General features: G+C 43.7%; 1 protein-coding gene across 1 annotated transcript; it reads right to left on the minus strand.

Moving 5' to 3' along the window:
- Nucleotides 1-11,051: 11,051 nt before the first annotated feature.
- Nucleotides 11,052-27,237, minus strand: SRPRB (SRP receptor subunit beta). The gene is made up of 7 exons (XM_063440913.1): nt 26,993-27,237; nt 22,980-23,074; nt 17,992-18,069; nt 16,541-16,623; nt 13,147-13,283; nt 11,819-11,873; nt 11,052-11,613 (listed from the first exon to the last, which is right to left on the minus strand). Exons 1-7 carry the CDS (start codon nt 27,123-27,125, stop codon nt 11,397-11,399), a joined length of 798 nt encoding a protein of 265 aa, XP_063296983.1. The 5' UTR covers nt 27,126-27,237; the 3' UTR covers nt 11,052-11,396.
- Between the last annotated feature and the right edge of the window lie 303 nt (nt 27,238-27,540).

A 27,540-nucleotide genomic window follows, 5' to 3' on the forward strand; every position in this document is an offset into this window, starting at 1 on the left:
GGGTGTGTCAGGCCTACAGCCTGTGCTCTGCAGACCTGTGCCAGTGCACATTGCCACTCATATCTGGTGTCTCTATAGCGTGCATTTAAAACCCCAAAACTTTTTTCACTGTTATAGATTGAATAGCAGTTACTTGTCTTCAAGCGGGTGTGTCAGGCCTACAGCCTGTGCTCTGCAGACCTGTGCCAGTGCACATTGCCACTCATATCTGGTGTCTCTATAGCGTGCTTTTACAAAGAAAAAAAGGTTTCCAGTGTAAGTTAATAGCAGTCAGTGTCCTTAAAGCGGGTGTGTCAGGCCTACAGCCTGTGCTCTGCAGACCTGTGCCAGTGCACATTGCCACTCATATCTGGTGTCTCTATAGCGTGCTTTTACAAAGAAAAAAAGGTTTCCAGTGTAAGTTAATAGCAGTCAGTGTCCTTAAAGCGGGTGTGTCAGGCCTACAGCCTGTGCTCTGCAGACCTGTGCCAGTGCACATTGCCACTCATATCTGGTGTCTCTATAGCGTGCTTTTACAAAGAAAAAAAGGTTTCCAGTGTAAGCTAATAGCAGTCAGTGTCCTTAAAGCGGGTGTGCCAGGCCTTCAGCCTGTGCTCTGCAGACCTGTGCCAGTGCACATTTCCACTCATATCTGGTGTCTCTATAGCGTGCTTTTACAAAGAAAAAAAGGTTTCCAGTGTAAGCTAATAGCAGTCAGTGTCCTTAAAGCGGGTGTGTCAGGCCTACAGCCTGTGCTCTGCAGACCTGTGCCAGTGCACATTGCCACTCATATCTGGTGTCTCTATAGCGTGCTTTTACAAAGAAAAAAAGGTTTCCAATGTAAGCTAATAGCAGTCAGTGTCCTTAAAGCGGGTGCATCAGGCCTTCAGCGTGTGCTCTGCAGAACTGTGCCAGTGCACATTGCCACTCATATCTGGTGTCTCTATAGCGTGCTTTTACAAAGAAAAAAAGGTTTCCAGTGTAAGCTAATAGCAGTCAGTGTCCTTAGAGCTGGTGTGTCAGGCCTACAGCCTGTGCTCTGCAGACCTGTGCCAGTGCACATTGCCACTCATATCTGGTGTCTCTATAGCGTGCTTTTACAAAGAAAAAAAGGTTTCCAGTGTAAGCTAATAGCAGTCAGTGTCCTTAAAGCTGGTGTGTCAGGCCTACAGCCTGTGCTCTGCAGACCTGTGCCAGTGCACATTGCCACTCATATCTGGTGTCTCTATAGCGTGCTTTTACAAAGAAAAAAAGGTTTCCAGTGTAAGCTAATAGCAGTCAGTGTCCTTAAAGCGGGTGTGTCAGGCCTACAGCCTGTGCTCTGCAGACCTGTGCCAGTGCACATTGCCACTCATATCTGGTGTCTCTATAGCGTGCATTTAAAACCAAAAAACTTTTTTCACTGCTATAGATTGAATAGCAGTTACTTGTCTTCAAGCGGGTGTGTCAGGCCTACAGCCTGTGCTCTGCAGACCTGTGCCAGTGCACATTGCCACTCATATCTGGTGTCTCTATAGCGTGGTTTTACAAAGAAAAAAAGGTTTCCAGTGTAAGCTAATAGCAGTCAGTGTCCTTAAAGCGGGTGTGTCAGGCCTTCAGCGTGTGCTCTGCAGAACTGTGCCAGTGCATATTGCCACTCATATCTGGTGTCTCTATAGCGTGCTTTTACAAAGAAGAAAAGGTTTCCAGTGTAAGCTAATAGCAATCAGTGTCCTTAAAGCGGGTGTGTCAGGCCTACAGCCTGTGCTCTGCAGACCTGTGCCAGTGCACATTGCCACTCATATCTGATGTCTCTATAGCGTGCTTTTACAAAGAAAAAAAGGTTTCCAGTGTAAGCTAATAGCAGTCAGTAACCTTAAAGCGGGTGTGTCAGGCCTACAGCCTGTGCTCTGCAGACCTGTGCCAGTGCACATTGCCACTCATATCTGGTGTCTCTATAGCGTGCATTTAAAACTAAAAAACTTTTTTCACTGTTATAGATTGAATAGCAGCTACTTGTCTTCAAGCGGGTGTGTCAGGTCTACAGCCTGTGCTCTGCAGACCTGTGCCAGTGCACATTGCCACTCATATCTGGTGTCTCTAAAGCGTGCATTTAAAACCCAAAAACTTTTTTCACTGTTATAGATTGAATAGCAGTTACTTGTCTTCAAGCGGGTGTGTCAGGCCTACAGCCTGTGCTCTGCAGACCTGTGCCAGTGCACATTGCCACTCATATCTGGTGTCTCTATAGCGTGCTTTTACAAAGAAAAAAAGGTTTCCAGTGTAAGCTAATAGCAGTCAGTGTCCTTAAAGCGGGTGTGTCAGGCCTTCAGCGTGTGCTCTGCAGAACTGTGCCAGTGCATATTGCCACTCATATCTGGTGTCTCTATAGCGTGCTTTTACAAAGAAGAAAAGGTTTCCAGTGTAAGCTAATAGCAATCAGTGTCCTTAAAGCGGGTGTGTCAGGCCTACAGCCTGTGCTCTGCAGACCTGTGCCAGTGCACATTGCCACTCATATCTGATGTCTCTATAGCGTGCTTTTACAAAGAAAAAAAGGTTTCCAGTGTAAGCTAATAGCAGTCAGTAACCTTAAAGCGGGTGTGTCAGGCCTACAGCCTGTGCTCTGCAGACCTGTGCCAGTGCACATTGCCACTCATATCTGGTGTCTCTATAGCGTGCATTTAAAACTAAAAAACTTTTTTCACTGTTATAGATTGAATAGCAGCTACTTGTCTTCAAGCGGGTGTGTCAGGTCTACAGCCTGTGCTCTGCAGACCTGTGCCAGTGCACATTGCCACTCATATCTGGTGTCTCTAAAGCGTGCATTTAAAACCCAAAAACTTTTTTCACTGTTATAGATTGAATAGCAGTTACTTGTCTTCAAGCGGGTGTGTCAGGCCTACAGCCTGTGCTCTGCAGACCTGTGCCAGTGCACATTGCCATTCATATCTGGTGTCTCTATAGCGTGCTTTTACAAAGAAAAAAAGGTTTCCAGTGTAAGCTAATAGAAGTCAGTGTCCTTAAAGCAGGTGTGTCAGGCCTACAGCCTGTGCTCTGCAGACCTGTGCCAGTGCACATGGCCACTCATATCTGGTGTCTCTATAGCGTGCATTTGAAACCAAAAAACTTTTTTCACTGTTATAGATTGAATAGCAGTTACTTGTCTTCAAGCGGGTGTGTCAGGCCTACAGCCTGTGCTCTGCAGACCTGTGCCAGTGCACATTGCCACTCATATCTGGTGTCTCTATAGCGTGCATTTAAAACCCAAAAACTTTTTTCACTGTTATAGATTGAATAGCAGTTACTTGTCTTCAAGCGGGTGTGTCAGGCCTACAGCCTGTGCTCTGCAGACCTGTGCCAGTGCACATTGCCACTCATATCTGGTGTCTCTATAGCGTGCTTTTACAAAGAAAAAAAGGTTTCCAGTGTAAGCTAATAGAAGTCAGTGTCCTTAAAGCAGGTGTGTCAGGCCTACAGCCTGTGCTCTGCAGACCTGTGCCAGTGCACATGGCCACTCATATCTGGTGTCTCTATAGCGTGCATTTAAAACCAAAAAACTTTTTTCACTGTTATAGATTGAATAGCAGTTACTTGTCTTCAAGCGGGTGTGTCAGGCCTACAGCCTGTGCTCTGCAGACCTGTGCCAGTGCACATTGCCACTCATATCTGGTGTCTCTATAGCGTGCATTTAAAACCAAAAAACTTTTTTCACTGTTATAGATTGAATAGCAGTTACTTGTCTTCAAGCGGGTGTGTCAGGCCTACAGCCTGTGCTCTGCAGACCTGTGCCAGTGCACATTGCCACTCATATCTGGTGTCTCTATAGCGTGCTTTTACAAAGAAAAAAAGGTTTCCAGTGTAAGCTAATAGCAGTCAGTGTCCTTAAAGCGGGTGTGTCAGGCCTACAGCCTGTGCTCTGCAGACCTTTGCCAGTGCACATTGCCACTCATATCTGGTCTCACAGTAGCTTGCACGCATAGTCCAACTAATCCCCCAAAAAATGACAGGCAGAGGCAGGCCACCCCGCAGGGGCCATCGTGGTCGTGGTGCTGTGATTCCCTTAGGCCCTAGAATAATGCCCAGTTTTCAGAGGCCACGTACCCTGAACTTGAAAAGTTCTGAGGACATAGTTGACTGGCTAACACAGGACACCCAATCTTCTACAGCCTCCGCTCGGAACCTTGACGCACCATCCTCCTCCAGCTTAGCTTCAGGCACCTCTCAAGATACCACTCACCCGCCTGCCGCCACCACCAAAACTAGCACCACAGCCGCTTTACTTGGTATGTCAGAGGAGTTATTCACACATCCGTTTGAAGAAATGAGTGATGCGCAACCATTATTGCCAGAGGATGTAGATAACAGGGATATGTCTCAGGCAGGCAGCATTACACACATGGACATACGGTGTGATGATGATGATGTTGTACCCGCTGCTGCTTCCTTTGCTGAGTTGTCAGATAAAAGTGAAGCGGTTGATGATGACGATGCGTCCATGGATGTCACGTGGGTGCCCACTCGGCAAGAAGAAGAGCAGGGCGAAAGTTCAGATTGGGAGACAGAGAGGAGGAGGAGACGAGTTGGAAGCAGGGGGAGGTCATCGCAAGGAGCTAGTGGCACTGTCAGACAGCATGCATCGGTACCCGGGGTCAGCCCGACAGCACGCCAATCAACGCATGCTGTGTCCACCACCAGAATGCCGTCATTGCAGAGCTCAGCAGTGTGGCATTTTTTTTGTGTGTCTGCCTCTGACAACAGCGATGCCATTTGCAACCTGTGCCAAAAGAAACTGAGTCGTGGGAAGTCCAACACCCACCTAGGTACAACTGCTTTGCGTAGGCACATGATCTCACATCACAAACGCCTATGGGATCAACACATGAGTACAAGCAGCACGCCTACTCTAAGCCGCCATCCTCCTCCTGGTCCAGCATCTTCAGCCACGTCAACCACTGCTGTCCTCCTTGCCCCCTCTCAACCATCCACCACTCCGTGTCCCGCCTTGAGCAGTTCCCGCTCATCTGCCCACAGTCATGTGTCTGTCAAGGACATGTTTGAGCGTAAGAAGCCAATGTCAGAAAGTCACCCCCTTGCCCAGCATCTGACAGCTGGCTTGTCCGAACTATTAGCCCGCCAGCTTTTACCATACAAGCAACTGGATATCGGCAAAGTGGTTTGTGACAACGGAAAAAATTTGTTAGCGGCATTGAAGTTGGGCAAGTTGACACATGTGCCGTGCATGGCACATGTGTGTAATCTGATCGTACAACGCTTTGTGCATAAGTACACAGGCTTACAGGACGTCCTGAAGCAGGCCAGGAAGGTGTGTGGCCATTTCAGGCGTTCCTACACGGCCATGGCTCACTTTACCGATATCCAGCGGCGAAACAACATGCCAGTGAGGCGCTTGATTTGCGACAGCCCGACACGTTGGAATTCAACACTCCTAATGTTCGACCGCCTGCTCCAACAAGAAAAAGCTGTTAATGAATATTTGTATGACCGGGGTGCTAGGACAGCCTCTGGGGCTAAAAATGGTCCACACGCTGCTGTATTTTAGCTCTGAATGCCGGTTGACTTGCGTGACTTATCCGCCACCAAGTAGGGTTCAAGCCGCCATATTTTAGGGCACTTTCTGCCTGTGAAACAAACATCATTTTTTCTGCCCGCTGCTACAGCAGCGGCTGCAACAATACCAAATTTTTCAGGCATGTGTACATGCCTAATTTTTAGGCCCTCTGGTGCTGCACTGTGGCTTCAAAAACCAAACCAAAAAAAAGGCACATAGTGACCCTATGTAGGGGGAACAGTCCCTATTCTGCTCTGTGTCAGTGTTTATCAGGGATTTGACTATCTTTATTCAGATTCCAAAATTACAATTCCAGGAAAAATTTAACAAACATTTACAAGAACATGTTATGCACATCATAGAAACAACGTGAATTCTGCTCTTTGTCAGTGTGTATCAGGGGCTTTGAGGACGGGGAACAGTCTCTATTCTGCTCTTTGTCAGTGTGTATCAGGGGCTTTGAGGACAGGTGTCAATCCATATCTGCCAAGTGACCCTATGTAGGGTGAACAGTCCCTATTCTGCTCTGTATCAGTGTGTATCAGGGGCTTTGAGGACGGGGAACAGTCTCTATTCTGCTCTGTGTCAGTGTGTTTCAGGGATCCTTAGGATAGGTGTCAATCCATATCTGCCAAGTGACCCTATGTAGGGGGATCAGTCTCTATTCTGCTCTGTGTCAGTGTGTATCATGGTCTCTGAGGGCGGGGAACAGTCTCTATTCTGCTCTGTGTCAGTGTGTATCATGGTCTCTGAGGACGGGGAACAGTCTCTATTCTGTTCTTGCATTTCTATTTTACATTAGATTGCACGCGCAGTGCCCCAAATTTGAAGTAGGAGGACCGACCAAGCATCTTCTTCCATCTCCCTGTTACAAAAATCGCTGCCATATACATGTCCACTGAGATGCATGATGTCCAGGCTAGTTTTCCAGGGACAAATGTTGTAGCCTGTTGAACCAGGTGACCTTGCTCGGGCCCCAGGTGTGCGTTTCCTAAAATCGCTGCCATATACACGTCCACTGATAGGAGACGCAACAGGTATTAAACTGATAAGAATAATACTAAACACACCACTCCTATCTGGTGGCACATTAGATTGCACGCGCAGTGCCCCAAATTTGAAGTAGGAGGACCGACCAAGCATCTTCTTCCATCTCGCTGTTCCAAAAATCGCTGCCATATACACGTCCACTGAGAGGAGTTTGGTCTGTCACTGTGAAGCGGGCGTAACCCTTACACTACCTGATCGATACAACATCATACAGTAGGCCCCCCCCCTCATTATTTTTATGGCCTTCACCCACCGCTCACGGGTGGGGGCGGGAGGGAGGACAGTAGGTTCCCCCCATTGTGATTTATGCCCCCCACCCACCGCGCAGGGGTGGGGGCCGGTGGGGAGGACAGTAGGTCCCCCACCTTATCCTTATTTACTGAATATTCCCCTGTATAACAATGTTTGGCATTTAGTGAATATTACCCATTCTGCTCTGTGTCAGTGTGTATCAGGGATCCTTAGGATAGGTGTCAATCCATATCTGCCAAGTGACCCTATGTAGGGGGAACAGTCCCTATTCTGCTCTGTGTCAGTGTGTATCAGGGGCTTTGAGGACCGGTGTCAATCCATACCTGCCAAGTGACCATATGTAAGGGGAACAGTCCCTATTCTGCTCTGTGTCCGTGTGCATCAGGGTCTCTGAGGACAGGTGTCAATCCATATGTCAAGGTGTCAATATGTCATATGTCAGGTGTCAATCCATATTCATTGCGATTTAGGAATGTTAGGTGATTTCTGCCCTTTATGGATTAAAACCAGACTCTGCATCAATTGTGTAATTTTACATGGGAGTTTTGCCATGGATCCCCCTCCGGCATGCCACAGTCAAGGTGTTAGTCCCCTTGAAACAACTTTTCCATCACTTTTGTGGCCAGAAACAGTCCCTGTGGGTTTTAAAATTCGCCTGCCCATTGAAGTCAATGGCGGTTCGCCCGGTTCGCGAATGTTTGCGGAAGTTCCCGTTCGCCATTCGCGAACCGAAAATTTCGGGTTCGCGACATCACTAGTAGGGAGGAGTTGAGCAACTATAGGCCAGTAAACCTTACTTCAGTATTGGGGAAAGTAATGGAAACCATGTTAAAGGATAGGATTGTTGAACATCTAAAAACGCATGGATTTCAAGATCAGAGACAACATGGGTTTACTTCAGGGAGATCATGCCAAACTAATCTTATTGATTTTTTTGATTGGGTAACTAAAATAAAAGATCAGGGTGGTGCAGTAGACATTGCTAACCTAGATTTCAGCAAGGCTTTTGACACTGTTGCACATAGAAGGCTTATCAATAAACTGCAATCTTTAAGCTTGGATTCCAATTTTGTTGAATGGGTAAGGCAGTGGCTGAGTGACAGGCAACAGAGGGTTGTAGTCAATGGAGTATATTCGAAGCAAGGGCTTTCACCAGTGGGGTACCTCAGGGAACTGTACTTGGACCCATTCTCTTTAATGTTTTTATTAGTGATATTGCAGAAGGTCTTGATGGTAAGGTATGTATTTTTGCTGATGATACTAAGATATGTAACAGGGTTGATGTTCCAGGAGGGATAAGCCAAATTGCAAATGATTTAGGTAAACTAGAAAAATGGTCAGAGTTGTGGCAACTGACATTTAATGTGGATAAGTGCAAGATAATGCATCTTGGACGTAAAAACCCAAGGGCAGAGTACAGAATATTTGATAGAGTCATAACCTCAACATCTGAGAAAAGGGATTAATGGTTGATTGTTTCTGATGACTTAAAGGTAGGCAGACAATGTAATAGAGCAGCAGGAAATGCTAGCAGGATGCTTGGTTGTATAGGGAGAGGTATTAGCAGTAGAAAGAGGGAAGTGCTCATGTCATTGTACAGAACACTGGTGAGACCTCACTTGGAGTATTGTACGCAGTACTGGAGACCATATCTCCAGAATAATATTGATACTTTAGAGAGAGTTCAGAGAAGGGTTACTAAACTGGTTCATGGATTGCAGGATAAAACTTACAAGGAAAGGTTAAGCTTGGAGGAAAGACGAGACATGGGGGATATGATAGAAACATTTAAATACATAAAGGGAACCAACACAGTAAAGGAGGAGACTATATTTAAAAGAAGAAAAACTACAATAACAAGAGTCTTAAATTAGAGGGGCTGAAGTGGTAGAGGTTAACACAGTAAAGGAGTTTAAGCATGCATGGGATAGGCATAAGGCTATCCTAACTATAACATATTATTATTATGTTATTTATATAGCGCCATCAAATTCCACAGCGCTTTACAATGGGTGGACGAACAGACATGTAGTTGTAACCAGACAAGTTGGACACACAGGAATAGAGGGGTTGAGGGCCCTGCTCAATGAGCTTATATGCTAGAGGGAGTGGGGTAAAATGACACAAAAAGGTAAGGATAGTATTAGAAGGCCAGGGACTAATGAAAGTATTAAAAAAAAATTGGGCAGACTAGATAGTAGGCATGTGCATGGGGAAAATTTTCGGTTCGGTTCGGCATTCCGAAATTCGGAATTTTCGCAATTCGGGACTTCGGCAATTCGGCACTTCAACACTTCGGAACTTCGGCAGTTTGACACTTCAGAACTTCGACACTTTGGAACTTCGGAATTTTGGGACTTCGGCACTTCTATTGCAGCCGCTTAGTAGATAACTCCCTAATTCCCTCGCTATTAGGGAGTTATCTACCAAAAGGCTGAAAGACCTAAATTGGTCTTTCAGCCAAATTTACTAATACTAAGTAAAGATTACTTAGTATTAGTAAATTATGCCTCTACTCGCTATACCGTGAGTAGGGGCAGTATTAGTAAATTATGCCTCTACTCGCTATACCGCGAGTAGGGGCATGTCTATTAAACAGTGATCTTAGCCAGGGGGAGGACATTAGGTCCCCCCCCCTTATTTTACTGTAGGGCCCCCACCCACTGCTCAGGGGTGGGGGCCAGGGGGGAGGACATTAGGTCCCCCCCTTATTAGTATTTAGGGCCCCCACCCGCCGCTCAGGGGTGCGGACTCGGGAAGGGGGACCTTTTTTTTTTTTTTTTAACAGGCTGCTCACTGTTTAATAGACATGCCCCTACTCGCGGTATAGCGAGTAGGGGCATAATTTACTAATACTAAGTAATCGTTACTTAGTATTGGTAAATTTGGCTGAAAGACCAATTTAGGTCTTTCAGCCTTTTAGTAGATAGCTCCCTAATGCCGTGGGAATTAGGGAGTTATCTACTTATTCATTCCTGCCATTCTATTGACTGGCTAGTAAGTAACTTACATTTTATATGAATGTATGTTACTTGATTGTTGTAAGTGTTGCAAATGCTTACAGCTGAATCCTGGCTATGTTTGTGTACTTTTTATTTAAAATTGTATACAATGTAACATTTATTATTATTAGTACTTAGGCAATACTGTGCTTCGGAACTTCGGCACTTCAGCACTTCGACAATTTGGCATCTTCGGCACTTAAGCAATTAGGCATCTTCGGAACTTCGGAAGTACCCAAATATCCGAATTGCCCGAAATTCGTCCGAATTCATATTCGGAACGAAACGAATTGCACATGTCTACTAGATGGGCCGAATGGTTCTTATCTGCCGTCACATTATATGTTTCTTTGCTTTCTATATCATGTCCATGCAGTCCCATTGCTCAGTTCTCTGCCAATTAGAACTTAAATCACTTTTATATAGCTCTAGTCACACCTCCCTGCATACACATTACACAGCCTTCCTTTACACTTCCTGTAAAGAGAGATCTGATATTTAAACTTCCTTTATTACATACAGGTGGTCCTCATTTAGCGACCTACCTGTTTTACGATGGCTCGCACTTATGACTTACCGACCAATTTGTTCTACGACCGGGTCGTAGGAACGGAACCCAGTCGGTAAGTGAGGAGTGTCTGTATTCTGTTTTAGAAAGTCTTATTACCTTCCCTGGGCTGCAGGGTAAGAGGGGGGCAGGGGCTGCAGAGTGAGAGGGGGACAGACCTTGCTGCTGCTGGAAAGGCCAAAAGATGGCTGTCTGACTACCCAGCAACAGCCTCCAGTGACAGGCAGGCTTGATATGCTCAGGTGTGTGTGTGTGTGTTTGTGTCTGTCTGCTAGTGAGGAAGCTTGTGTGTGTGTGCGCGTATGGACTCAGCATTCTGTCTGTGCGCGTATGGACTCAGCAGTCTGTCTGTGCGCGTATGGACTCAGCAGTCTGTCTGTGCGCGTATGGACTCAGCAGTCTGTCTGTGCGCGTATGGACTCAGCAGTCTGTCTGTGCGCGTATGGACTCAGCAGTCTGTCTGTGCGCGTATGGACTCAGCAGTCTGTCTGTGCGCGTGTCTGTGCGCGTGTGTGTGTGTAAGCAGTTGAACAACTCCCCCCTCACCCCCAAATTACAATATTTATTCCAATGATCATTTAATACAGCCATTTCACTGAAATTATATACTCCTAATACTAGTTACAAAAAAAAAAAAAATTATTTCAAGAGACAATCGTAAATCTTAACTTTATTTTTGCACATAGAAATACATTGGGATAATCCAATATAGAAACACAATGGGAACATGGAAAACCCTTTTGGCAGCAAAAAGGCTCTCCGGAAGCTGCAATGTAACACTGTCCTGTATGTCAGAAGCTTATAAGATGGAAAACGCAAGTCAAAGTCTATTCCAGTTATAGGGAGTGCCATGAATCAGCAGCAAACATATCCAGCTGTCCCTACTGATGGGTCTCAGAGACATGCCAGGCTTAATTGTCTGGCTGCTTTATTATCAAAAGGTGCCCATCAGTGACAAAATCCCTTTCTAACCAAGTGCCACAATCGAGAACACCAGTTATGCAAGCCTGGCCAGCCAGTCTTCAACACTGCTGAGGTTGGCATCGCTCTCCTCCTTCTTACTGTCCCATGCACTGCATTCCACAAATTCAACCTTCATAGGCAACTGGGAGAAGTCAAAGTCTTTGCCCTTCTTGCCAAGTTGGTGAATAGTCGAGGAGCTGCTGCTGTCCAGAGTGCTAGGAGCCGCTGAACGGGTTACACGGAGTGTGTTGCTGTTAGGGAAAAGAAACACAGTTTACAAACTTCCTAAACTGGGCAGTGAAATTGGCGGTCCATACACAATCAGAGTCTACTAATAAAACATAATGACCATTATAGTCAGATGTCTACTGTAGAATACAGGCATTTACAACACACTTGTACCCAGATCAGACATGAACTAGAATGATAGGAGGATGGATGTCAAGTAATACTTACAGCTCCTTCTCCAACTGCTGCTGTATTAATTTGGCAGATTTGGCCATGGAGATGTCTGTAAAAATAAAATACATAACTTGTAAGGTTTATATAAGTATTAGAAAGATCTGAATTAATAGTATAAAAGGCGCTAGCATAATTTGTTAATAAATTGTATTGTCTTATGTTTTTCAAAATGTAAGCAGTAAATGAGATGAAATGTATCTAAATTAGTTAAACTTCTCTATGTATAGTGTATAAAGAGGGAGGGCCCAAAGCAAATTTGTTTTTGCTACAATGTCTGATTTAATACACAATGTAAAATGGTCTAATGTAGTTAATAAAGTCTATCCTTCTAACAGGGCTAAAAAGGTCAAGTCCTACGCTACCTACACTGGTCAAAAAAGTTACTTGCAACTACAAGCCTGTATGGGTCCATAGCACATTCATTAGTGGTGAATATCTACTTACGGGGCTAAAATTTTCACTCACCAATGGCGAATGGAAATATATGTTTGCTCACCTAAAACCTGCAATACTCTAGCTTGCAAACTGCTCATTTAGAGCAGAGTACTTGGACCTGCCTTGCCTGAACCTTCAGCCAAGAGCAATCTCTCAGTGATAGCCACCAACATCAGTAATATTTTTTGGAACTAAGCCACAGAGCCCCCTATGTGTATTAACAAGATTAAATGAGTGAAGCAGCTCTTTGCACCTTGTGGAGGCATTAAATAATGAGGAATCATAGGCACTCCATAATAAATCTTCAATGGAGATCAGACATAAATGCAAATTGAAGCCAAAAGAGTGAAAACATGCTCAAACTCTGCTATTCTTATGGATCTTTTATCCTAAACTTCCAACATCTCAACTGTAAAACTGTTGGTTTAGTGAAAAAACCTGTTTGGATAAAATATCATCTATAGATTATCCTAGCCAACTTGTTAGCAAATTTAAAAATGGAAAGTTAGTTAGTACTGTATATTAATTTGACCATCCTGGGCATAACTACTGAGCCACCAGCACGTCAACAGAGACTATCTATGGAATCCAAGAGCAGCAGCTCCCCAAAATGACAGTCCAATTACCGCAATACTTGTGAGATTTAACTCCAATCATTTGAGCATGCTTAACCTTTACATCCAGTATTGGAGACCATGTGAAGTGCAGAGGAAGTGATTGTCTGGCAAGTATAACTTTAATCTTCATATCGACTGGCGATTTTACCAAAACATATAGCCTAGACTGATACCAATCTGAAGTTGAACACATACTGTGGATGACAGGCCAACTTTAAAATGAATCTTAGACTTTTGACTGTCTCACCACTGATCTCAAAGGGAACACACCTTGCTTATTGCATGCGATAAGTACAGGTAGAGTATTTTCAAGCACAGCGCCGTCGGTTAGAAGCTGATATAGGAGTTCTGCAACCTCTTTCACCTCCCGCTGGAATGCAGAGCTGTCCACCACAAATAGCAGGCCCCTGTAGCATGCAGGTAAGGAGAAATTATAAGGAAAATCAAATCTTAATCAATACTTTATATGAGAATATATATTCTAAATATAGGTTTATCTATAATTTATAGCATGCCTTAGTGATTATATTAAGATGCAATGATGCCTAAATAAATGGAAATACCATAATTTTGCCAATTAAATAAAACATATATAAATGTGTAATATAACCAGGAAAAGTGTTAACACTATGATAGTTTTCAAGTATGTCCTGTGGTGTATAGTTCTATATAATAACAATTGCGCTATTTATAGCGGGGAGGATCTAGGACACTAACGGCACCATAACCACAATAGCACACTGTAATAGGGTGCATGGAATGTTCCTTTAAATGTTTTATCATAAAATGCAAATTTCTTTTATGGACTGTCAAGTGATAAACAAATACATTAATGTAACAAATGAAGAAGTAGGGATGCAAAACCAGAGATACACTTCTAAGGTGCAGATATAAAAATATATATACATACAACCTTTCAATAACGAAGTAGGCGATATCTATAAAAACAAATCGCACATAGTGTATTATATAATAAACATAGAGGACACGCAGGATGATAATGTGGAACTCACAAGATTGTAGTGATAATCAAGCCCATCATCCTCAGTCAGAAAGTATCTTCAGAATATATGAGACAAAAATCTTCTATTTTTCCTTGTAGGGTAAAAGAGACCAAATAATAGTGCAGGTGTAAATAAAATATAACAAAATTTATTATACAATGCACTTACAACAGGGTCCAAATAAAAACGCATAAAATCCACTCCGCAAGATGGTAGTGACAGCATACAAAGTGAGTCCCCCAAACAGTGTAATCCGACGTCACCCTTTATGTTGAAGAAGAACAATTAAAGAGCAAAACCTTCTTCAAAAGCACAGACTGCAATACAGCAATTAACAAGTCCAGCTCACATTACGGTCCATGGCTTACTAATGTCCCTAGGGGCCAAATGATGCGTCTAAGACGCAATTGTACAGATATATCAACATTTGAGGAACAAAATCAGATAATTAAAAAAAGATACTATGAAAAGGGTTATGACCTAAATAAAATGAATCAGGATGAGGAACAAATAAAAAGTTTGGAAAGACAATCTTTATTGAGAAACCGAGATGGTTTTCAAAAAAAGAAAACTAACAACAGATTTGAATATGCTTTTATCACCAGATTTAATCCTCAGGCCAAAAAAATGGAAACAATTCTAAAAAGACATTGGCACATACTAAAGAAGGACGACATATTAGGAAAAGTGATTCCAGAAAAACCAATGGTGATATACAAAAAGGCAGAAAATCTAAAAAACCATTTGGCACCTAGTTTATTGCGCACAAAAAAAGTCAACACCCGTTTATTTGATCTAAAAGGTTTTTTTAGTTGTGGAAAATGCTCCACTTGTAAATTCCAAAAAAGATCCACACATGATTTTACTGGTACGTATACTAACAAAAAGTATGATATAAAAAAATTTATTCAATGTTCCACCACGTTTGTCATTTACCTTTTACAATGCGGTTGTGGTGCACAATATATAGGACGAACAACACGCAAACTACATACTAGACTGGCGGAACATTTTTATAATATCCGTACCAATAAAACGGAACATAGTGTTCCCAAACACTGCAACACCTGTCCGTCTTTTGCATGGAAAAATTTTTTGGCCTTTGGGATTGATAGAGCGGAAAAAAATTGGAGAGGAGGTAACAGATCGATATTACTAAATAAAAAGGAAACACAGTGGATCTATAATTTGGGCACCCTTAAACAAGGCCTCAATATGGATATAGATCTTACAGGATTAATCTAAAAAAAATTTTTTCTACTTTCTTTCTGTCTTTCTCTCTTTTTAGATATAAGATACTATTCTATTTATAATTATGTATTGTTGGTTTTGGTTCTAATTCTTGTCTTTTAAGTTTCAGAGATGTTTTTTGGAGCAACAATTTTATATTTATATTTATTTATTCTTTTTATTTTCCCAACTGGAGCATCAATAGCAACTAATAAATACTTGTATTGGAGTGCCCATATATATATACATATTGGATTTATAATAGATACATATGTTTTTTGGGAAAACAGTATTGTGATACATATTTATCCGATATGGATGTCAAAAGGTGTCCCATGATTATTAGATACATTACATTTCCATTTTTATTTTATTTTATGTTATTCATTCATTCATTTTTTTCCATTCATTTTTGAGCTATCTATTTTTTAGTTAGATATTTTCTATACTAATAACAGCCGGATATCTTTTCATGATGGGACATTCTTATTGTAACTATGTAAATAGGTCTTTTCTTTTATGTTCCGTTTTTTTCGCCTGTGCGTTCCAACATGGAACGCACGGAAGTGTTACATCGCTAAACCGGAACCGGAAGTGACGCCGGACGGATGTAGTGCGTTCCAAACTGAAACGCACGCGACGGAGAATCTACACAGATGAAACACATTCCGGTATTCTGGCGGCATATTTAAACGGCGATCTAAGAACAGAGAAACAGAATCCCTGAGGAAGTCATCTAGACGAAACGCGTCGGATTACACTGTTTGGGGGACTCACTTTGTATGCTGTCACTACCATCTTGCGGAGTGGATTTTATGCGTTTTTATTTGGACCCTGTTGTAAGTGCATTGTATAATAAATTTTGTTATATTTTATTTACACCTGCACTATTATTTGGTCTCTTTTACCCTACAAGGAAAAATAGAAGATTTTTGTCTCATATATTCTGAAGATACTTTCTGACTGAGGATGATGGGCTTGATTATCACTACAATCTTGTGAGTTCCACATTATCATCCTGCGTGTCCTCTATGTTTATTATATAATACACTATGTGCGATTTGTTTTTATAGATATCGCCTACTTCGTTATTGAAAGGTTGTATGTATATATATTTTTATATCTGCACCTTAGAAGTGTATCTCTGGTTTTGCATCCCTACTTCTTCATTTGTTACATTATTGTTTTTTGGTGTTGTAAGAGGGCACACTTTTTAGTAGGTTTGCTGTCTTTGTTTGTTTTTTAGTGGTTGGGGTATCTCTATTGCCTTATAAACAAATACATGACAAGCACAATTAGTTCCTAGCTCCTACCAAGGGCATATGTATCTTAACGGGTGATTTATGGATCTCTGGCTCTCTACGACAGACTGAACTAAGAAGCGCTCTGAGGTAGTTATAATTGGTTTCAGTGGAGATAGGTTTGTCTACCTGGCAGCTGCTTTATATTGTTCCAAGAAGTGAAGTCTCAGACTTTCATATCCAGGAATATCAACCAAAGTCAAACTGGGCCCCTGTGGGTGAAATAGAAAAAGGACAAAGACTATGATCAGTCAAATCACTTAAAATGAGAGTATGCCAATTCCTACCAAATTATAAATACATTTTGACTAAACATTATCATTATACTTACAGAACCAGATACATAAATAGCAAAAAAAAATTAAAAAAAAATTGTACAGATCTTCATAAATTAACACAGCAATTATATTTAACGTAAATAGGTTGTTTATGGTTTGAAATTGAACATGTGACACTATTAACCAGCACCTGGTTTATACATCTGAGATGTTGTATGGTGCATTAAGATATCAATAGCACTGTAACATCACATCGGAAATCTGTGCCTGTCAGTGCTAATTGAAAGACTGCTTTATACAGTTGTGAGCCAAACCAAGTCTAAGTCACCAGGGCCCAGAAGATTAATGTTTTTTTTTCACCTAGTGACTTTACACCAGTAAATGTAATCTGTAATCCCTACCACATCCTGACTATCTTGCCTGGCCTTAATTTCCACCTACTCATTGTGAATAGTTGGGATGGAAAATGTTGTAGTGCTCTAACTGGCTACAAGATACCAGAGATATTCGACCACAATGCAGCCAGAGCCTGTACTGAAGATGTTCATACTCTCTCCTCCTTCCAAATGGGTAATAGGTTACACACCAATGTAATTGCTGCACTTTTGCTTATGTGAAATATGAGAATTTAAAAATTATAAAGCGGTGACATAATATTTCTTACAAAAAAAAAAAAAAATACAAATAAAGATCAGCAGACACTCAAGAAAAATATATGAATTTGCCGGAGCTTACTATTTTTGCATAACTGTTTTTAATTCATTATCAATATAATGCAGTTGAAGTGTGTGTCTGGCCATATTTTTGTGTATTGTTTCCCTTTAATCTGCAACATGAACCTTGTAGATTTCATTCATTGGGATTCTGAATCTAGAACATAATATTTTAAGTGAAATTACTAACTTAACATAAATAGTTTTAAAGGGACACTCTAATCACCAGAACCATTACAGTTTAATGCAATGGTTCTGGGGCAAAGAGCCTTGCTGTACAGGCTCAGCAATATAAATGCTGCCTTTTCACTTGTCCATTGCCGAGCATGCACACTAGCCTTCCAATTATTCGCTTTGGGGAAGCACTGGATTGGCTGAGATCAGGATTAATGATCTCAGCAAGACAGGTTAACAGAATAATAAAGGTGAGAAACTCTTTTTCTAATGGAAACAGGGAGGCATGATACAGCAAATAGTTAATATAACACATGTTTGTATTCCTAATGCTAAAGGGTTTCTTTAAATACAGTTCACTGTCTTAATAGTGGCGATAATTGTTTAGGTAGTTGATTGAGACAATAGGTCTTACCTTGTCACTTTTTACTCTGTAAGTAGCAGACAGGGCACTAATAGACATCTGTGTCATCTTGTACTTTCCTGTTAACAGCTGGAATAAAGAAAGAAAAAAACCCCCCACAAAGTTTTAAACCAGTCATTAGCAACTACTCATTGCATGGACACACACACAGTGGAAACAACATGGAAGGAAAGCTAAAATGGAAAATAGGAAACAAGCCATTTTCTCCCCTAGACCAGTGAGGCAACTATGGACTGTTCCAATCAACAGCCTTTATGTTACACGTAGTATTTCTCTCAGAAACGCTGCCGGGAACATGGAAAATGTCCCATCTGATGTCCCAGTGTAGGTGAAGGAACCCAGTCAGTATTCGTAAAAATGGTGTGCGCTTACATGCTCCCAGTGTATTCCATACAATGATTTAGTACTGAGAAAATAAAGTGGCCATGTATGCTTACTGTATGTAAGATTGTTAAGCAGACAGCGGTACGGATACTACAAATAAGGGATAACCACCCTGTAAAACACATTATAAACTTTGTATTTGTCACACACATAAAAAAAAAAAAACACAAACAAAAAACACTAGTGTTAAATGTCCCTTATTCATTATTCGCTATTAGTCTATTTATGTAGATATTTTTGCATTCCATATTTTGACTGACTTATGTTGCAGAGGCTGTGGTCTAATGCTTTTAACATTCAAACAGCTATCTTGTAGGGTAGATGTAATTTTCCTTTATTGTACAAGAAAGTAGTAGTTCCAGGAATTAATATATATACACACACAAACTCAAAAGTTTTAGGCAGGGGGGTGGGGCCTGGTGGTTAGGCTGAGCAGACGTGTCGGAGTTGAGCTCCTCACCAATTCTTGAATGTACAGATTAAATTGCGGTTTTAAGCCTTGATATTGCAGTTAAGCAAGTACTTGCCTGTCTCTCCATGGTGGAGGAATCCCTTACTCCATAATTAAGCTTCCCTAGATCTCTACGACACAGAGCTTGGGATGCAGCTTTTGAGGCCTGGTGGACCCTGGGAGGTGGGAGATGCGGCCGATCTCCAGCTCTGCAGCTGCTGAATCTATGGATGAGTCCTGTTGGAGCCCCGTCCCCCAGCCTCTGGACCGGTGGTGGTTATCCCGGTCCACACTAAAATGTCAGGCAAACCCTGGACACTGGACGGAAATATCCAAAGCTTCTAACAAAATAAGATGTCCGACATTCTTGTAACCAATCTCTCGATGGAGGAAAAGCAGCAGCAATGGAAGGCAGCTTTTGATGCTATGTTCGTCCGATTCTGGCTCGGTCTAGGGGCGAGGACGCATCAGCTCTACTTACCTGACGTGCGGCTTGCGGAGGTGGGTTGCTCACTTCCTGAGTTGGCAGCAGACGGGAGGACTATTCCAACGCATGGTCCAAATCGTACAGCCAGAATTTCATGCAAGTGGGGACTATCTGGGGACACTGCCCTAAACACCAACTCTGCAGCCGCTTTCAAGGAGTTCGATGTGTCCTGTTGGCTGTAGGAGTTGGCCTACCATGGACTCCTCACTACATGCGGTCCTTCTGCTCAAAATAGGAACTCCTATGCCTCCAGTAGTAACCATTTTGCCTATAGCCCATGCATGTTTAGCTAGTTATCTAGATTCCAGTGTTTCACTCATGTTATATGTAACATTGATCATCTTCCTGGTGTCTCCACATCCTATTTAATATAATCTGCCTGCAGCTAAGACAAATTAACAATATCTTGTTTTCTATACTAAAGCATGTTTGTTATGAAAAAAATGTGCAGTCTCATTCTATGCCACACTATTGTCTATAGTCTTCAAACTGCCATTATTTGCAGTTTATATTATTGGCTGATGTTATGGATTTTGTCCGGTGTGTCCATAAGGCGGGTCCTACCGCGGTCTGCGCCGCCTGGCCACGCAACAAGAAAGCTAGGTGCACATCTGGGAGAGAAAGAGCACGAATGTGGGGAGAGGAACACACCAAGGGACAGGCGGGGGGGGAGAGGAACACACCAAGGGACAGGCGGGGGGGGGGGAGGGGAACACACCAAGGGACAGGCGGGGGGGGGGGGAGAGGAACACACCAAGGGACAGGCGGGGGGGGGGGGGGGAGAGGAACACACCAAGGGACAGGCGGGGGGGGGGGGGGGGAGAGGAACACACCAAGGGACAGGCGGGGGGGGGGGGGGGGGAGAGGAACACACCAAGGGACAGGCGGGGGGGGGGGGGGGGGAGAGGAACACACCAAGGGACAGGCGGGGGGGGGGGAGAGGAACACACCAAGGGACAGGCGGGGGGGGGAGAGGAACACACCAAGGGACAGGCGGGGGGGGGGAGAGGAACACACCAAGGGACAGGCGGGGGGGGGGAGAGGAACACACCAAGGGACAGGCGGGGGGGGGGGGAGAGGAACACACCAAGGGACAGGCGGGGGGGGGGAGAGGAACACACCAAGGGACAGGCGGGGGGGGGAGAGGAACACACCAAGGGACAGGCGGGGGGGGGGGAGAGGAACACACCAAGGGACAGGCGGGGGGGAGAGGAACAATAAGGTACAGGCGGGGGGGAGAGGAACAATAAGGTACAGGCGGGGGGGAGAGGAACAATAAGGTACAGGCGGGGGGGGAGAGGAACAATAAGGTACAGGCGGGGGGGGAGAGGAACAATAAGGTACAGGCGGGGGGGGAGAGGAACAATAAGGTACAGGCGGGGGGAGAGGAACAATAAGGTACAGGCGGGGGGGAGAGGAACAATAAGGTACAGGCGGGGGGGAGAGGAACAATAAGGTACAGGCGGGGGGGAGAGGAACAATAAGGTACAGGCGGGGGGGAGAGGAACAATAAGGTACAGGCGGGGGGGAGAGGAACAATAAGGTACAGGCGGGGGGGAGAGGAACAATAAGGTACAGGCGGGGGGGAGAGGAACAATAAGGTACAGGCGGGGGGTAGAGGAACAATAAGGTACAGGCGGGGGGGAGAGGAACAATAAGGTACAGGCGGGGGGAGAGGAACAATAAGGTACAGGCGGGGGGAGAGGAACAATAAGGTACAGGCGGGGGGAGAGGAACAATAAGGTACAGGCGGGGGGAGAGGAACAATAAGGTACAGGCGGGGGGAGAGGAACAATAAGGTACAGGCGGGGGGAGAGGAACAATAAGGTACAGGCGGGGGGAGAGGAACAATAAGGTACAGGCGGGGGGAGAGGAACAATAAGGTACAGGCGGGGGGAGAGGAACAATAAGGTACAGGCGGGGGGAGAGGAACAATAAGGTACAGGCGGGGGGAGAGGAACAATAAGGTACAGGCGGGGGGAGAGGAACAATAAGGTACAGGCGGGGGGAGAGGAACAATAAGGTACAGGCGGGGGGAGAGGAACAATAAGGTACAGGCGGGGGGAGAGGAACAATAAGGTACAGGCGGGGGGAGAGGAACAATAAGGTACAGGCGGGGGGAGAGGAACAATAAGGTACAGGCGGGGGGAGAGGAACAACAAGGTACAGGCGGGGGGAGAGGAACAACAAGGTACAGGCGGGGGGAGAGGAACAACAAGGTACAGGCGGGGGGAGAGGAACAACAAGGTACAGGCGGGGGGAGAGGAACAACAAGGTACAGGCGGGGGGAGAGGAACAACAAGGTACAGGCGGGGGGAGAGGAACAACAAGGTACAGGCGGGGGGAGAGGAACAACAAGGTACAGGCGGGGGGAGAGGAACAACAAGGTACAGGCGGGGGGAGAGGAACAACAAGGTACAGGCGGGGGGAGAGGAACAACAAGGTACAGGCGGGGGGAGAGGAACAACAAGGTACAGGCGGGGGGAGAGGAACAACAAGGTACAGGCGGGGGGAGAGGAACAACAAGGTACAGGCGGGGGGAGAGGAACAACAAGGTACAGGCGGGGGGAGAGGAACAACAAGGTACAGGCGGGGGGAGAGGAACAACAAGGTACAGGCGGGGGGAGAGGAACAACAAGGTACAGGCGGGGGGAGAGGAACAACAAGGTACAGGCGGGGGGAGAGGAACAACAAGGTACAGGCGGGGGGAGAGGAACAACAAGGTACAGGCGGGGGGAGAGGAACAACAAGGTACAGGCGGGGGGAGAGGAACAACAAGGTACAGGCGGGGGGAGAGGAACAACAAGGTACAGGCGGGGGGAGAGGAACAACAAGGTACAGGCGGGGGGAGAGGAACAACAAGGTACAGGCGGGGGGAGAGGAACAACAAGGTACAGGCGGGGGGAGAGGAACAACAAGGTACAGGCGGGGGGAGAGGAACAACAAGGTACAGGCGGGGGGAGAGGAACAACAAGGTACAGGCGGGGGGAGAGGAACAACAAGGTACAGGCGGGGGGAGAGGAACAACAAGGTACAGGCGGGGGAGAGGAACAATAAGGTACAGGCGTGGGAGAGGAACAATAAGGTACAGGCGTGGGAGAGGAACAATAAGGTACAGGCGTGGGGGAGGGAAGAGGAGCACTAAATGACAGGGAGGGGAGAGGAACAATAAGGTACAGGCGGGGGAGGGAAGAGGAGCACTAAATGACAGGGAGGGGAGAGGAACAATAAGGTACAGGCGGGGAGGGAAGAGGAGCACTAAATGACAGGGAGGGAAGAGAAACACTAAGGGGGAGGGAACACACTACAGGAGAGAGGAGAGAGGTACACCAAGGGACAGGGAGGGGAGAGGAACAATAAGGTACAGGAGGGGGAGGGAAGAGGAGCACTAAATGACAGGGAGGAGAGAGGAACACTAAGGGAGAGGGAAGGGAGGGGTACACTAAATATTCTTGAATTTTTTTATCTAAATGGCATGTATATTTTGTGCATTTAACACTTAATAAAAAATAAAAAGTTTTCAAAAATAAATAATTATAAACATGTTCAGTTAAGAGTAGATTTGTGTAGAAATTGTTTCTTTTTTCAAAATGGCAAATGTACAGAATTGGTAAATTATCAGCCTGAAAGATCACAGATTATCTGTATACATCATACCCTGCTCAAGATGAGCGTTTTTCCTGAATCACAAACACCGAGGAGGAGTACAGCTCTTCGACTTGTCCGACTTCTTTTCAGCAGCTTCCACAGTACTGCAAAGAAAAACATATGTTAATCAAAACTACTGTCAATACCACCAAAATTACTACCATGAATGAGTTGGATTGGAGTTGCCTCCGTTGGACTAATAGAAGGACTGATTAAAGATTTTGAATGCCGTATACCTCCTCGGTTAAAAAAAATAGGGAGTTTAAGACTTAAATGGATATTCCAGGAACCCAAGTTTTAACACCACACTGGATTAAGCATTGAGAAAAATGAAAAAAAAAAGCTGCCTGCTCGCTGCCCATTATTATTTTAGCTAAACCCCTTTGCCTTTCTCTTTCAAGAAAAAGATGTATACACTGTGGCAAATGGGGGAATTTTAACAAATTGTCAGATAGTTTTATGCTTTTTTTTTTTTTTTGACAGTCCCATTTTCAATTTTCTACTACCTTTTCAGTCATGCATGCGCATTAGGTCTCCCCGTCCGGCTGACGTCAACTTTGTTTTCCTGGCACTATAGTTTCCCTTTAACTATGAACAGACTCATGTGAAAGTTTGTATACTGAAAAAAAGTGATACAGCTGTTGTGACCTAAAGAACAATTAACAGATAGTGTGATAAAGTATTAAGCATGTTTTAAAACGTGCTACTGGAAGCACTCACAGAATGGAAAAAGTCAAAGCGCCTTAAAGATGCCACCCCTATTCCCCTAGGGGGTTAGTAGAAATCCACCTCACTCATTGGGAACACAGGAACCAGAAGGAAGCAGGAATCAAATATATAAACGATTTGTAAAAAGGTAGCAGTCCTACGCGTTTCGTTTTAGACATAGAACTTCCTCAGGGACATTTGTAATTCTAAAAACAATTGTGCAATACAAACATGCAGTTAAAATAACCCGCTTGATTCCCACCCTCCCACAGTTCATAATATATAGGACTCCTCTTCTCCGTCATTGGTGGTGTAGTGGGGGTTTTCCTAATTCGCTCCGTAATTGTGAATATATTAACAAAAAAACAATAGGAGTTATTTATTGTGATTAATAATCCTACATATCTTAGTAGATATATCACAAAATCCGTGCGGCAGCTAATAGGGGAATTGATGGAGAATTTTTCTCCTGTAATAAAACTATAAAAAAAAATGTCAGGCAACTCACTCCCAACCACCCCGGAAGTATAAAAAAAAAAAAAATCAGCGAAACGATGGAAATGAAAGAGAATAAAGTGTAAACCTAGGACAAACGTCCAGGAATCACTAATGAGATACTGATCTGAGTGGCTTGTCACTTAAAATAAAAAATCATTTAATTGGTATACAGGACCATGAACTAAAGTAAATGAAAAAAGAATATAAAAAGTGAAAAATAATAAATAAACGCACTCTAAAAAGGGAGAGAGGGTAAATAAGTAGCTCAGGGAGGAGCTTGGGCAACCCCACCATTCTGTAAATTCAAATGGATTAAAGATATAAATTTGTTTGGGAGAAAGTTGGCCCTACATAAGTTCTTCAAAGTGAGAGACGAGAAAAAAGCCAAAGAACTAGGCTTTGACACAAGGGAATATCAATGTGTTCTCAATTTGGTGTCCCTTCTAGAAACAAATGACAATGCTTCCCCCCACCCTACACAGATCTGCATCCAAAAAGTAAATTCACTCCCAATTTCCGTGAATTTAAGAGTATTGATATGTTCGTTGAGTCTACAACCAATATGATTAAGAATCTCAACATTGATACTTTCAAGGTTACACCTAGACACAATCTCACAAGAAATGAATGGAAAGCAATAACCGACTTAAGGGACAATGAACAGGTTATCATCAAACCTGCAGACAAGGGGGGAAACATTGTCATTCTAAATAGACTCCATTACATTCAGATTGCTGAAAAGATCCTCAATGACGCAAGCACATATAAAGTCTTGCCATCTAACCCTACATCCAAATTCCTCTCTGAATTCAAAACTCTACTTGATAGAGCATTCGATCATGGCGTACTTACGAAGGATGAATATGCGAGTATCTTCGTAAAAAATCCAGTAATTTCTACCTTCTACTGTCTCCCTAAGATACATAAAGGCTATGAGCCTTTGACAGCTAGACCAATTGTATCAGGTACTAATAATTTAACATGCAAAGGTAGCATTTATGTGGATAAAATTCTACGGCCATATGTGGAAAAACTACCGTCCTATCTTAGGAGACACAAAAGACACTCTAAGATGTATTACATCAATCAAACTACCACAGGGGGCGATCCTCTGTAGCCTCGATGTGGAGGCAATATACTCCTCAATACCCCATTTAGGAGGGATACAGCACGTTGGCACTTTCCTTGAAACAAGAGGTCCTAGCCACTCGTGTCATACCACCTTTGTTCTCGACCTTTTAAAATTAATTTTGACCCATAATTTTTTTCTCTTCAACAATAAATTTTACCACCAGGTGCAGGGGACTGCGATGGGGACGTCTTGTGCCCCCTCCTATGCGAACCTGCACCTGGGTTGGTGGGAACAACATATCGTCTATTCAGAGCGTTTGAAACACTATATGGACTTTGTCCACCTTTGGAAACGTTACATAGATGATATTCTGGTCATATGGACGGGAACCCAAGAACTATTCATAGAATTTGTGGAGATTTTGAATACAAATGACCTTAATTTACGGTTGACCATGGAAATTGGTTTATCATCTTTGAATTTCCTTGACTGCACATTCACTATTACTGACCAACTCACAATTCAGACCACTCTATATCGCAAACCTACATCCACCAATAACATGCTCAACTGGCGTAGTCACCACCCTAATCCACTCAAAAGGGGCATCCCAGTGGGACAGTATTTGCGACTTAAAAGAAATTGCTCATCTGTGGAGGACTTTATAGAGAAAGCAGCCCTACTAAAGGCAAGATTTAAAGCGAAAGGTTATCCTAACAGATGCATTAAACAGGCATACCAAAGAGCACTTCTAAGTGAACGAGAGCCCCTTTTGGACAATAGTCCCAAACCATGCCCCCCTAAAATAATTAGATGTGTGGCAAATTTTGATGCAGGATGGGACACAGCGAAAAAGATTTTGGCTAGATTTTGGCCATTACTTACACAAGATCGACATCTCAAAGATGTGATCCCCCCACATGTCTCAATAACAGCCAAAAGAGGTAAAAACCTCAAAGACATGCTAGTACCCAGTCACTTTTCCAAACGGAATGCAAGCAAAAAAAGTTGGCTTAATGTGTACGGCACTTATCAGTGTGGACGCTGTGTAGCTTGTCACTACATAAAGACTCCAAGTCCATCACAGACTCCTCAGGCACACTTAAAATTCCTATCGTACTTTTTTTTTTACAAATAAATCATTTATATATTTGATTCCTGCTTCCTTCTGGTTCCTGTGTTCCCAAGGAGTGAGGTGGATTTGTACTAACCCCCTAGGGGAATAGGGGTGGCATCTTTAAGGCGCTTTGACTTTTTCCATTCTGTGAGTGCTTCCAGTAGCGTGTTTAAAAACATGCTTAATACTTTATCACACTATGTGTTATTAATTGTTTTTAGGTTACAACAGCTGTATCCTTTTTCTGTATACATTTCTGTTTGACTGGGCATCCCTGTGAGAAGGCTGCCGAGGGAAGCGGTGATTAAGTTAAGTTTTATATATTATTTGTCACACAAACATTCTATTTGTTTTTGTGTTTTGGTATTCATGTGAAAGTTTCACTTAAAACAGAATTCACAAATTACTTGTGACATTCGCAAATGGCGGCTAATGGAGCAAAACAAGGATGTAAGTTAAGAGGACAAAATAATTGACACTAATTTTAGAATTCTGAAATAAATACAAATTGCAGACCAAAAATAAAATACACGATTCAGATTACTTTGATAAATACATTAACAGCCTGTGGTGACTTTATATCCCCCCCACCCATAGTGATATGGGAGAATCATTCGTAAAACTTACACAGGCTTATCAGCACGACCACCAGGGCCACGACAACGGACAGCACGGTGGGATCCTGCTCCAGCAGCACTTGTCTGACGGTCTCCATGGTTGGTAGCCCCTGGGTGCCCACGGTCTCTTGCTTGACAGCCATCTCGAGCGCTGTCACTCTGCGAGTGCCCAAGTCCTCAACGCTGCACGGCGCATGCGCAGCAGAACACAGCGACGTGTCGCTTCCAGTGAACGCAACCAATCAGACTGCGAGGTGGAAACACTCTACGTGATCTCAGCGCGCAGACGCCGTCAGACACTCTTATAAACGCTGCGTGTCAGGAGTGTGTCTGGCTGAGTAGGCGTCGTGCGCCATTTTCTTGGAGACCAAATTTCGCTAAGCGTCTACGCGAAGAGCTTCAGCAAAATGTCCTCTGAGATGGAGACATGAGAGATAAAGAGACTTTCTGTTCACGTATTGCGGTCTCCGTAAAAGACGTTGCCAATGTGCATCCCAACAGAAACCCTCCTTCATTCACCATTTGCTCGTTTCTTCCGTGATTTGGATTTCTGTCACC

The sequence above is a fragment of the Pelobates fuscus genome, chromosome 2, assembly GCF_036172605.1.
Source record: "Pelobates fuscus isolate aPelFus1 chromosome 2, aPelFus1.pri, whole genome shotgun sequence".
Taxonomy (NCBI): Eukaryota; Metazoa; Chordata; class Amphibia; order Anura; family Pelobatidae; genus Pelobates; species Pelobates fuscus.